Here is a 13,044-nt window from a genome sequence, read left to right as displayed (position 1 = left end):
CTGGAGCCAGGGAATGCTTTCAGCTGGACAAAGCAGGGGGAGAAGAGCACACACAGCAGGGACACGGCACCTCAGCTGCTCCTTTTGCAACTGGGGTTTGCTTGCCCCATATTTTTATCTGCTGCCTTGCAGACAGGAATTTGACCTGTGCACTCCAAGAGCTCAAACCAGGTCATTTTTAGTGCTGGCTGACACTCCTGAGTCAGCCCCGTGCCTTTGTCCCCGCACACCACGGAGCTGCCAGTGCCAGTGTCAAAGCACTGGGGCTTTGGGGAGGGATTTGTACCCTTGCCACCATAACTGAGGTGCTTTTTGTTTCTAAATGATGATCCAAAAATTTGTAAAAGCCAGAAAACCCCTCAAGCAAATGGTCATTTAAAGGAACTCTCTAATTAGCTGAACTTCTATGAATTAGGGAGAGGGAAAGCAGAGGTGTAATCTGGCTTTGTGTCCCACAAGGGGAACTGGGAAGAAATTCTGTGGTCTGCTTAATGGCAGTATCTGACCTAACAGTTTTTATCTCCTTGCAGCATGATGAGCAGGTAAAAAACAGCCACTTCAGAAAGGAGGAGAACACCTGGGAAGCCAGGGAGCATCTTACCTGCCTGTTAAAGTCCAGCCCATTCTGTTCATTCCCTACAACGAAACAAAGAGAAAAACATCTCAGTATTAATGACAGTCAGCACTGGCGGGAGCTTTCCAGAACCTGGGACACACATAACCAAAAAATTGGCCCTGGGAGAGCAGGGAGAGGAGGAGGAAGGCACAGAAATGGAAGGATGAAGGCTTCTGCAGCATTTTGGTGGTGCCAGCCTTTTGCTGAGGGATAATAAAAGTGTTCCTGCCTGGGAGATACGGGAAAGCACGAGGGAGATTCCAGCAGAGGTGAGCTGGAGGACATCAGGAATCTGCAGGGGAGTGCAGGGCTGACTGTGGGAAAGGCCAGCAAACAGGTGGCCAGGGCTGCTCACCCGGGATCTTCAGGAACCCGCGTGGCACCGGGTAATTACGGCATCTCTGGAGGAACACAGGGTGCCGTGGGGTTGTGCTCAAGAGGCGTCTCCTTGATTCCAAAAGAGATTGGCAGGCACAGGGGGAAAAATCAGACAGGTTTCAGCCTGAAGGTACCGCACAGGCCCTCACTCATTCCCCTTTGATGATAAACATCCCCCCCCCCCCCCACATCACACCTGCCAAATTCATCAAGAACATCACAGAGCAAAGGTTGTGCTCTCCACGGATCTGAATGCTTTAAGGGATTCCACGAAGCTCTCGAGCTGCAGAGGCAACCCCAAGACACCCCTTCCCTTTGCAGCGCATTCCCCAGGCCTTTCCCTGCCAGTCCAGCCCGAGTTTGTGATAAAGAGCCTGGAATGGTTCACATCCCACCGGCACAACCCCCCAGGCCTCCTGCTCCTGCTGTTTTTTCCAGGGTAACGTTCCCCACGCAGCAGAGCCCGTGCCCTGTGATCTGATCAAGCTCCAACACATCGTGTTTTCCAGCAGCTCAGGGCTCCTGCAAAGAGCCTGGGAGAGGCTGTGCAGGCAGGAGGGCAAATCCAGCTCTCCCATGGACTTTCCTCAACTGAACAAGCCTTTATCCTTTCCCAGCACATATTTTTCCATGCACACAGTATTCCCAGGTGAATCAGCGTGGATGCTGAGGGGGAGTGTGCTTGGTACAATTATCCACGGCTGGCAAAACATTGGAGAGTCAGGGATAACAGAGCTTCGTGGCTGCTCTCTGCTGTCTAGAAACAGCCCTGGAGATTTAATCTGTGACATTTAAAAAGCACTGACTGTGGAAACAGAGCTGTGGGGCTGTGCTGTCGAGCAGGGCCACGGCAGAACGAGCTGCTGCCCCCTCAATTTCACATCTCCTCACCCTCTGCACCCTAACCAGCTCTGAGGTGCCTCCTCAATGCTAAAATCTCCTCCATCTCCTCACCCTCTGCACCCCAACCACCTCTGAGCTGCCCCCTCAGTTTGAGATCTCCATCTCTCCTCACCATCCACACCCTGACCAGCTCTGAGCCCTCTCCCCCAGCCTGGCTGCATGTCTGCCCTGCTCTTCCTGCCTTTCTCCCATCCTGCTGTCTCCCAGCATTTTCCCTCCCCAATCTCAGCCCTTTATCTCTTTCCCCCGTGTAATTCCCTCGCTCCAACCCCCTCTGCTCCCTGTCCAGCTCTCTCCAGCTGCTGCCTCCCCAGGAATGGGGTTCATTCATTGCGTTCCAGCCCCAAAAGCCAAGGAGGGCACATCCAGCGATGGGAATGCTGATAGTGTTAATGGGTGATCACAATCAGCATCCACACACCTGAGCAGGACCGCGGGAGCATCTTCAAGGCCTGCAGTTCCTACCTTTGAAACCCCCACGGGGTGGGGGGGGGGGTGTTTGATGCGATCTGGAGGCAGCAGCTGAAGAGAAGCAAAGCCAGGAGGGAAGGAGGAAATTAAAATTCCCAGCTGCTAAAATAGAACAGGAAGGAAAAGGTAATCTCCTGGTTCCTTGCAGACAGGAGTTTCACTCACGTTCGGTGGTGATGAGGCAAGATTCAAAGAGCTGCAGGGGAATCCCTGGTCCCCGTGACGATGGCTGAGTCACCACCATTCACCCCAAAACTTGGAACCCGAGAGGTGCAGCTGGAACGGAGCTTCCCTGCACAGCCCCACACCCTCCAGCACAGCCTTTCCCCTCTCCCCATCTCTTCCTTTTCCCTCCCTCCACAAGCTCCTGCAGCTGACGCACTCAGACCTTTCCTTTCTCCTACCAAGTCACACACAGCATCCTCCAAGTCCCTGCAGATCAACAGTGGGGGGGATTTGGGAGCACCCCACCAGGAATTCTGTGCCAGCTGAGCAAATATTCCTGAGCCTGGCACTAACTGGGGTGTCTAAGCCTGAGGGAGCTGCCTGGGCAGACAGAAGGAGCATTAGGCACCTCCAGAGGCCATTCCTGCCCCTATCTGAGCCACGCATCTTCCTGGCATGAACGGCCCTCTGGAGAGGACAATTCCTCCTGGCTGACTCCAAAGGGACCCAGGGGCAACCAGTTCAGCCTTAGGTGTCCAAGAGGGAGAGATTTAAAACCGGGAGGGGTGATTTCTGCTGCCCGTGGTTATGTAAATGGGAGCTGGATACACAAATCTCTGCAGGACCGACGAGTGTTTGGGCACAGATTTATTTGCAAACAAATCTGGGCCCCCTTTTTTTTTTTTTTTCCTGTTTCAGTAAATGTAAGAGTCAAGTGATTGCAGCTGCGAGCCAAAGCTTGGGTGTGATGGGGATAACAACTCTCCTTTTTCAGTTGAACTGTAACTTTCCTCCAAATGTTTTATAAAAATAGCCTCAGTTTCCTCCTGGTTTCTGTCAACATCAGGACTCGCACTGCAGCAGTCATTTCTCTCCTTAAAGGAACGAGCTGTTCAAACAATCTGCACTTAAGATTTAATCTTTTCTAGCTCCAGGAGATAAAAAGGAAGAAAAGTGTAAGTGGCAGCAGATTCTCTCTCCTGCTGCAAACTGCCAGAACTCCACTCATTTTAATGGAGCTTCAGCCCAGCCAACAACTTGATTTTTTTTTTTTTTTTTTTTTTGCTGCACGAGCCAGACACAATGGCATCCAGAACCTCCAGAATCTGCTAGATCAGTCCTCCCCTTCCTGAAATTCCACGAGGCTGGGGAAGCCCTGGGATTTCAATGGGGAAAGGCAGCTTGGAGCCCCTACAATTCCCAGCAGCTCGCCCATCACCAAGGCTTCACCCTGCGGTTCGGGGTGCTTGGGGGAGCAGTGATAAGCTCAGCTGGCTCCCCGAGCCCGGCAGGCCAGGGCTGTGCTGCTCTCCTTGGTTCACCTGGCAGCTGTTTTGCATAGCCCTGGCATCAGATCTGGTGCGAGTTTGCCTGGGGAGGTTTCTCTGGGGATGGGAGCAGCGCAGCAGTTCCGGGCAGTTCCCCCCACCCGCTGCCATTCCCTGGAAAACCCAGGGAGAGGGATCCACGGGGAGCAGCAGAGCTGCAGAGCCAGTCCGGCCCTGCAGGATAAAAGCACCCTAATGGGGGAAAAGGAAAATCAGGGTGGCCTTCATCTTCACACGGGCAGCCACAGGCAGGTGTCACCTCCAGGGAGGGACACCAGCAGGGCTCATCCCTCTTCCCAGGCACACTCTGAACTCACCCCACGCTCCGGAGGGCCAGGGGGATGGGGAGGCGATCCCAGCCTTCAGCGGGTGTTGGGGAATTCCTGCAGGGAATCGGTTTGCTGCTGCACATTTGGGAGGGAGATGGGGAGCGGCTGAAGGGCGCTGGGGGAGCAGTGCCAGGCAGACACCAGGCAGGGGGCTCGGCTGCCTGGGCTGAGGTGCTGAAACTTTCAGGTGCCTCACTGGGAGCCAATTGCTCCAGGCTCCCTTTGCAGCCATGCAGAGGAAGCAGGAGCTTCCAGAGGGCAATTCCTCTCGCCCCCAGAGATAGACGGCACAGGCATGAATCACCCTCTGGAGATCCCTGCTTCCAGCAGGGACTGCCTGGGGTGAGCAGGTCAGGCTGCAGCCTCAGAGGATCCAATATCTAAAATTAAGATTAATCTCACCTATCCTGGAGATTTTAGCACCCCATCTGAGGCAGCACAATGCCACAGGAGATTGGCAGAGCGGGCTGGGTGCAGGGTGCCTTTCAAGGGGCATTTCTGATAAATTCACTGGTTCAAATCTCTCGCCTCAAACAAGGTGTGAAGTTAAGAGATTGCCCAAGTGCTGGTAGAGAAAAGAGTGGCAATTATTGCAAGTATAGCCAGTACTTGTCCCACAAGCTGTAAATGAAGCCAAATGTTCACCTGCACTGAAGGAATAAGTAAAACAAGATATTCAGCATGAAATACTCCTCAGGATTTCCACTGATTTTGGAAATTCAGGCAAAAACCAAGGCATAGCCTTCATGCTGCTGTTCCCAGCAGCCACGGCAACGTTTCCCAGAACCAGAAGAGGCCCTGAGCACTGGGAGCTCCCTTAAGTCACTTTTTCCCCATGGAGTGGCCACCCCTGATTCCCTCCTGCTCCCACCAGCACTGGGAGGAGCAGGAACTGCAGCTGAGCAGGCACCAGGCAATTCCCTGGATTCCCACGTGTCCTGCTGGGATGCTTGATGCTCCCAAGGCACTTAAAAAGTGCTTTGTAAAGTGTGAGCAGGATGGGGAGTTTCTGAGGCAGCCAGGTAGAGCTGCAGTTTTAATCTGAACTCTTTGCTCCAAAGACAAAAAAGCCCCAAACCATCAGAGCATCTCCACGGGAAAGCCAAGGCTGGTGAGCAAAAGTGAATCTTGTGCTGACTCAGACAGCTCCAGACTCCAGGGGCAGCTTTCACTGAACACTCAAGTGCTTCATTTGGCTGGAAACCCCTGGGTTATAAAAATGCCTTCCCTTTGTCAGCAGTGCCTCAGAGAAACCCCGAGCCCCAGGTCCCTCTGCAGCCCCTTCGTGTGGGGCAGGGCGAGGGGGAGAGCAGGACAGCCAGTGTGGGAGACTTGGGCACCTTCCAGAAGCAAACCCGAGGGCAGCAGTTGTTCCCACGGAAAACATTTCACCTGCAGGTGCTGGGAGAGGGCAAGTCTCTTCTCCTAGACCAGAGGCAAGAGGCAGATCAGACCAGCTCTTCCTTTGCCCCTCTAATTCAAGTCAAACCAGCCTTTTGTTCCCCTTTCCCCTCCCCATCCTTTTTTATCCTCTTCCATAATGGGATGTTTAAGAAAAAAAAATAAAATAACCCAACCTCAAACCCTAATCACCTTCATTTGAATTTCAAATATCCCCCTCCTGGCCTCCCCCACGCCCCAACTGACTCGGAGCTGGGAATATGGAAATTTCTCCTGCTTGCCTTAAATGTGGCTGTGCTATGAAAATCATCAGCCTTATGCAAATCCCGAGCAGCCCCAATTGCCATAGCAACCAGCTGTTTCCAGCCCAACTGCTGCAGCTTTCATTTACCCGGGACTTGTCCTGGGGCTGTGCATGGCTGCAGGGGGAAGAGACCAGAGAAATCCTGGAGGCTTTGAGGAAAGTTTCACGAGGGAGAGCCAGCCTTGGGGAGCAAAGGCGTAGCCCAGCACTGAGCTCGGCGTGGGGCCGGGAGAGGCCAAGTTTCCTCAAAAGACTTTGGCCTGGCACGCTGCTTCCAGCCCGAGCTGAGGAGGGAACTACAAAAGGCAGAAGGAAAAAAAGCACCAAGAAAAAAAAAAAAAAAAACAAAACAAAAAAAAAACCCAAAAAAACCCCCCAAAAAAAAAAACCCAAAAAAAAAAAAAAAACAAAAAAACCAAAACAAAACAAAACCAAAAAAAACCCAAAAAACCAAACACTACCTAGCTGGGAGACAGCACGGGCTGAGCACCTCCCAGCCCAATCTGCCATCCCTTGGCTGTGCTGGATGCTTTCACCTGAGCTAGGGGCTGACACAGAGGCCAGAACCTCCAAACCTTACTCCAGTGTGATCCATCCTTTGGAAGGATCCATCCTTTGGAAGGATCCATCCTTTGGAAGGATCCACCTTCCAAGGAGGCTCTAGCCCATGGCAATGCCACAAACCTCCCCAGAGCCCAGCAGAGGTCAGGGCCCAGCACCTGCAGACAGCTCCCAGCCTGCAAAAAGGTGCGAGAAGAGAGCAGGACTCTCACCTGGGAGCCGAGGGCTGGATCCACTCTGGGGCAGAGGCAGACTGAGGCAAAGTCTCTGATTTTCCATCTGCCCTGGCACGGATTGAATGCAAGCTGTGCTGGCACTGGGAGGGGATTTGGCTGCGCTGGGAGCTCTGGTGTCCAGTTTCAGAGCTGCCCTGGCTCTGTCCCCACTGCCAGGGGACCCGAGGTGTCCTGGCAGCAGCAGAGGAAGGGTTCCCCTTGCCATGGGATGGAGGTGGGGATGAAGGATGGCATCCACGGGGATGGGTGTCACAGCAGGGTCTCCTCAGAAGGGACACCGAGGAGCAGACACATCACAGCCCCTCGGTGCTTGATTTCCTTGAGGTTTAAAGGGAAGGGTCTTTCTTAGTCCCAAAGATACCTGCACTAGTGCTCTCAGGGGGGGCTGAGGGCAGAACTCACAGCTGTCTGAGGGGCAGCTCCAATCTCTGCTCTCTGTGACCCAGGGCACGGCTGGAGCTGTACCAGGGGAATTTGGGATGGATCTCAGGGAAAGGTTCTTCCCCCAGAGGGTGCTGGGCACTGCCCAGGCTCTCCAGGGAATGGGCACAGCCCCGAGGCTGCCAGAGCTCCAGGAGTGTTTGGACAGCACTCCCAGGGATTTTGGGGTGTCTGAGCAGGGCCAGGAGCTGGACTGGATGATCCTGTGGGTCCCTCCCAGCTCAGGACATTCCATGATCCTAAAGCACTCAGAAAAGTTACCCAAGCTGCCATGGCCACCAAGAGGCCAGAGCTCCACCAACCCACCCAGCCACTCTTCTGTCCCCGTCCCCTTCCCCTCCAGCTCCCAGGCTCAGCCACAGAATCAAAAAATCACCAGGCTGGAAGAGACCTTCCAGGTCATCGAGTCCAACCCAGCCCCAGCAGCTCAACTGAACCCTGGCAGCCAGTGCCACATCCAGGCTTTGTTAAACACACCCAGGGATGGTGACTGCACCACCTCCCCGGGCAGCCATTCCAGAACTTTATCACCCTTTCTGTAAAAAACCTTTTCCTAATATCCAACCTGTATTTCTCTTGGTGCAGCCAATCCCCCCATCCCAGGTGATGCCTCAGGTTTGAGCTTTTCTATTTTTCAGATTCTGTACTGCTTCAGTGTGTGGGTCTGGGCTTCACATTATGGGATGCTGAGCTCTCTGCACAGAGCAGGGACACAAAACAATTCCTGCTCCAGCTGGGCACCAAGGACAAATGATCCAAACCTCAGGCCCAAGAGCACAAACAGCGTGGGCTGGAGAGAGAAAAACAAGCAGGATGGGAGTGCCTGGGCTAAAGCTGGAAGTGGCCAATGAACTGCAAGGTGCAAATGGAGCAGAGCTGATCCCAGTGAGAGCCCCCGGGAGCGCTCGTGCATTTTGGGACCATTTTGGTTCATCTTGGGTGCAGCCCTGGCTGGGCTCTGTTGCTGCCCAAGGTGGATCCACGGAGGAGATCCTTTGAATCAATCCCTGCTTTATTCTGTAGCTCTGCCCAGCTCTGCTCTAGGCCAGCCTGCACAAGGCACCCCAGGAGCCACCCAAACCCTCCCCATAGGGCTGCAGGGCTGTCCCATGGGGCACCCCACATCCCCCCAGAGCTGGGGTGCCCAGCACAGCCAGCCCTGCTGGCAGGGCCCAGCTCCCCGGGTTACAGGGTGGGGAGGGAAGATGCTCGGGCTGCCTGCAGCTATTCCCTTCCCCGTGGTTGTGTTTGAAGCGCTTCCCTATCGCCCTTTTTGTAAAAGCTTTGGCTTCCCCCCCATAGCCTCAACAGATGAAATCAAAGGGAAGTAGCTCGGCTTGGTGTAACCTGTTTTGATGGAGGAGATAACCGGGGAACAAGTGTCTGACACAAACAAACAGACAGACAGGGGCAAGTCCCACCTCAGCGTTCTGTTGCATCAGATACCGAGGGCTTAGATAAACCACAAGAAGGGGGAGATCTCTGCCCCCGGGGCTGCAGGACCAGGGGCGACACTCGGCACTGCCAAGCCCCCACAGTTCCCATCAAAAAAATCAGCGCGGAGCTCGCTGGCATGGCTTTCATCAGTTTAAAAAAGATGAAAAGAGCTCCGAGCCAAGCAGAAAACTCGCTGCTCTTCGTTACCCCCCATGGAGGCTCGCCTGGGAGCCCAGCCCCGCTGCCAAGGCTTGGAATCACACAGGGAAAGGGGAAAAGGACCTAAAAGCTGAGGGATAATCCCTGCTCAGCCTGCCCCGCACCCCTGGGTGATGGGGAAGGCAAACCAACCCTCGTGGGGGCAACTGGTGCCCGTTCCCCCCTCGCACACATGATTAAAAAAATTCAGAGCTGAACTAAAGGGAATATTAGCATTCGCAGGGCTGGGCAGTGAGAACCCTTACAAATTATATTTTTTTAAATTATAGTTTATAAAATGGCATGATTTCACTGTAACCGGTAGATTTGCGATCAAAAAATAACAAGTTTCTGGAGAATATCTTTTTTAAAAGCCCTGAAACATTTTCAGTGGAATCGGTATGGATGAAAAGAAAAAAAAAAAAGCACTGAGCTCTCCAAACCTCCTACGAAAGGCAAACGATTTTAACAATTTTCTCAAAAAAGAAAATCCCCCACAATTATTTCAAACACTTTCAAAGTAGAACAATGCCCCAAATTACCCCTTTTTTTCCCCCCTTCTAAGCCTGGAATTGGCGGGGATATGAAAGGATGAGATTATGCCTTTGCTACTGACACTTCCCATCAGATCTTTAGGCATCAGTTTTAGATCAAGGGCTTGGTTTACACAAGCATTTTGGTACTTAATTCCCTCATTTTTCCTTTTCATTTTCTTTTTTTTTTTTTTCCCCAAGTTCTTGGAGCCAGCCCGCATCTTTTGGTGATGAAAAACCTTTGGGTACCCTCACCTAGGAGGATTTCTAGGTGTAATATTGTTAATTTTCTAAGAGACCTCTCCTTTTGGGGGGGAAACGCGGCTCCTGGGGAGCCTGGCCTGATTCAGTAGGAAATGGGAAATTCAATTAATGAGTCATCAGAAAACACGCGGAGCCTTTTCCCACATGAAGCAGGCAACCAAAACACGCCGCTATTAGGAGCTGCAGTAAATATTCCTCTAACAATGCGTGCACAAAAACTTCCCGGGAAGCTCGGCACAAAGAGAGCTTGGTTGTTTATAAACAGAAAGGGCTGAAAGGAGCGAGAAAACAACGCGGGGAAGGCGCGCAGAGGGTTTGGGTGGAATACCAGAGCTACACCTTGGGCAGGTGAGTGAGGGGTGACGCCACTCCCCGAGGGTCCTACAAGGTGTCCCCAAGGGTGGCACCTCAGCAGGGGCTGTGCTTCCTGCTGGGGATCCCCCAAAGAACATCCTGACACTCTGCAGTGTCTCCTTTCCCAAAAGAAACAAAAAAAAAAAAATCACCGGGACAGCCTCAGAAAAAAAAAAAAAATTAAAAATAAAAAAATGACAGGGACAGCCTCAGAAAAAAAAAAAATTAAAAATAAAAAAATCACCAGGACAGCCTCAGAAAAAAATCAAAAAATGACCGGGACAGCCTCAGAAAAAAATCAAAAAATGACCGAGAGAGCCTCAGAAAAACAATTTTAAAATCAAAAAAATGACAGGGACAGCCTCAGAAAAAAAAATTTTAAAATCAAAAAAATGACAGGGACAGCCTCAGAAAAAAAATTTTAAAATCAAAAAAATGACAGGGACAGCCTCAGAAAAAAAAAAAATGACCGGGATAGCCTCAGAAAAAAAATTTAGAAATCAATAAAATGACTGGGACAGCCTCAGAAAAAAATCAAAAAATCACCGGGACAGCCTCAGAAATAATTTAAAAAAATGTCACCGAGATAGCCTCACAAAAAAAATCAAAAAATAAAAAAAATCACCGGGACAGCCTCGCAAAAAAATCCAAAAATCACTGGGACACCCTCAGCAAAAAAAGCGATTTAAACAGGTTCTTTGTGCCGCTCTTTGCAAATGAAGGAGATTTACTCGTCCTGATTTCCCTGCTTGATTTGAAGGCTCTGAGAGCGCAGCCAACGCTGCCGCGAACATTTTGTGTTATTTTCAAACAAATTGACTTCACTGTTCTGCTTTCTTTTCTCAATTACCACTAAAAAGAGGCGGTGCAGCTCGCAGCTAGTGACTGTCTGGGATGCTTAAACTGAAAAAAAAAACCATATTTTACCCAACCAAATGTGCTGCCAGCTTCTGGTTTAACATTTCTGACTCCAACAGCACCGGCCAGAGCCTCCCACTACATTTAATAACAGCCAATACCAGAATTAAATCCTCATTTTCCTTAATCTTGATTAATTCTGCCACCCATCAGTGAGTGCTAAATATTTCAGTTCCCAGTTTAAGGCCCTGTCTCAGGGATTTTTGGAGGAGCTTGGGGAGTTGGGGATGTGTTTGGTGCTCGTTTATCCCAAACCCCAATTTTGGGGTGATTTGAGAGCCCCGAGCAGGAGCTGAGCTGGCCAAAGTCAATCAGAGTTCACGGATGTGGATAGAACCAGATTTTATCTCTATTTTAGATTTTGTCAAATATCCCAGTTAACAGGCAAGAGCACAGAGGATTTCTAAATCAAGGGGTGGGGTTAGTCCCTTTAAAACCTGGAGTTCTCTTGCTTACCCAAAATCTCTTTTTTTTTCCCTAAGTTATCTCAAATTTTATAAGAGGAAAACCATTCCATGCAAGGTTTTCACCTGCTCTTACACACCCCCTTGGCCCAAGCTTAGGGCTCTTAATTTCTCAGAGAATATTTGATTCCTCTCCATTTTCTCCATCAGTTTTTGTTTCGAAAGGTGCTGATTTCTAAGCCTGTAGCACAGCTTTTAACAATCTTAATTTGCTGTACCTAGTGGGTGCTGAAATGATTTCTTGTTGTTGCTCATTTGCCTAAAAAGGGATGTGACCATGGCCCTTTGGGAAATTACAGGGCTCGGGCCTCGTATTCAAATCTCACTTCAGGCAGCCCGAAAGCACAAACCTGATTTTTCAGGTGCCTGTTACACCTGGCGGGGGGCAAACCTGGCAGAAATCAGTGCTCACACCATCACTGGCATCTTCAAAGGATCACCCTGTGCCTCAGCTTCCCAGATCCAAGGAATCTGGGGGATCCGTGGAGGAGCTGGCGCCTGCACAGCGTCAGGTGTGAGGTGAGAAACCCGATCACGCCTCTCCGTCCGCTTGTGCTGGAACTCCCGAATTGGATTTGATTATTCCCAAAGTCCCTCCCATTTTTACACACACACACACACACAGAGCCAAAAAAAAGGCTGTTTTCCCTAAGGAAAAGCTCCTTGCACAAACCCTGTGGATACAGAGCTAAGCTGGGTGCACCAGGACTGTTCCAAAGCCATTATTGCTGTGGCAGAGGCGGGAGCGAATTTCCATGGCAAACCTGCTGGGGACACTGGGGAGGCACTCTGTGAGCAAAATTCCATGTCAAACCTGCTGAGGACACTGGGGAGGCACTCTGTGAGCGAATTTCCATGGCAAACCCGCTGGGGACACTGGGGAGGCACTCTGTGAGCAAAATTCCATGCCAAACCCGCTGGGGACACTGGGGAGGCACTCTGTGAGCAAAATTCCATGGCAAACCTGCTGGGGACACTGGGGAGGCACTCTGTGAGCAAAATTCCATGGCAAACCTGCTGGGGACACTGGGGAGGCACTCTGTAAGCAAAATTCCATGGCAAACCTGCTGGGGACACTGGGGAGGCACTCTGTGAGCAAAATTCCATGGCAAACCTGCTGGGGACACTGGGGAGGCACTCTGTGAGCAAAATTCCATGTCAAACCTGCTGGGGACACTGGGGAGGCACTCTGTGAGCAAAATTCCATGCCAAACCCGCTGGGGACACTGGGGAGGCACTCTGTGAGCAAAATTCCATGCCAAACCCGCTGGGGACACTGGGGAGGCACTCTGTGAGCAAAATTCCATGCCAAACCCGCTGGGGACACTGGGGAGGCACTCTGTGAGCAAATTTCCATGTCAAACCTGCTGGGGACACTGGGGAGGCACTCCGGGATTCGCTGCTGTCACACAGGAGGGATCTTGCCTCGCTGATCAAGATACCAACGCAATCCTAGCCCAGAGCACATTCCTGATCAACTCCCAGGCTGCAAGAGCAGCAACAGGAGCCCAGAAAAAGCACGGGGGAAAACTTCCAGCGCCCACATTCCCTCTTTTTTCTTTTTTTTTCTTTTTCTTTTCTTTCCCCTCTGTCTCCTGCCCCTGCCACCCCAGACCCTCCTTACCTGGCTCCACCTGGTCAGGTTCGTGCCGGCTGTCTGTGGAATCTGCTGCATCCCCGCTCATCTTGATCTCTGGGAAAGGAGGCACAACTGATTTTAATAACAGGTCACAGTCCCAGGCA

At 51.5% G+C, this 13,044-nt stretch overlaps 1 protein-coding gene across 1 annotated transcript in view; it reads right to left on the bottom strand.

Annotated features, from left to right (window-relative positions):
- Positions 1-13,044, bottom strand: part of POU2F3 (POU class 2 homeobox 3) — a 42,360-nt gene that overhangs the window by 24,283 nt on the left and 5,033 nt on the right. Inside the window, exons 3-4 of the mRNA XM_053963412.1 lie at positions 12,926-12,994; positions 602-636 (exon numbers count right to left, since the gene is read on the bottom strand). Coding sequence (XP_053819387.1) covers positions 602-636; positions 12,926-12,994 — 104 coding nt within the window. The remainder of the gene's footprint in view (positions 1-601; positions 637-12,925; positions 12,995-13,044) is intronic.

The sequence above is a fragment of the Vidua chalybeata genome, chromosome 23, assembly GCF_026979565.1.
Source record: "Vidua chalybeata isolate OUT-0048 chromosome 23, bVidCha1 merged haplotype, whole genome shotgun sequence".
NCBI lineage: Eukaryota > Metazoa > Chordata > Aves > Passeriformes > Viduidae > Vidua > Vidua chalybeata.
This window is presented reverse-complemented; position numbering and strand designations above follow the sequence as displayed.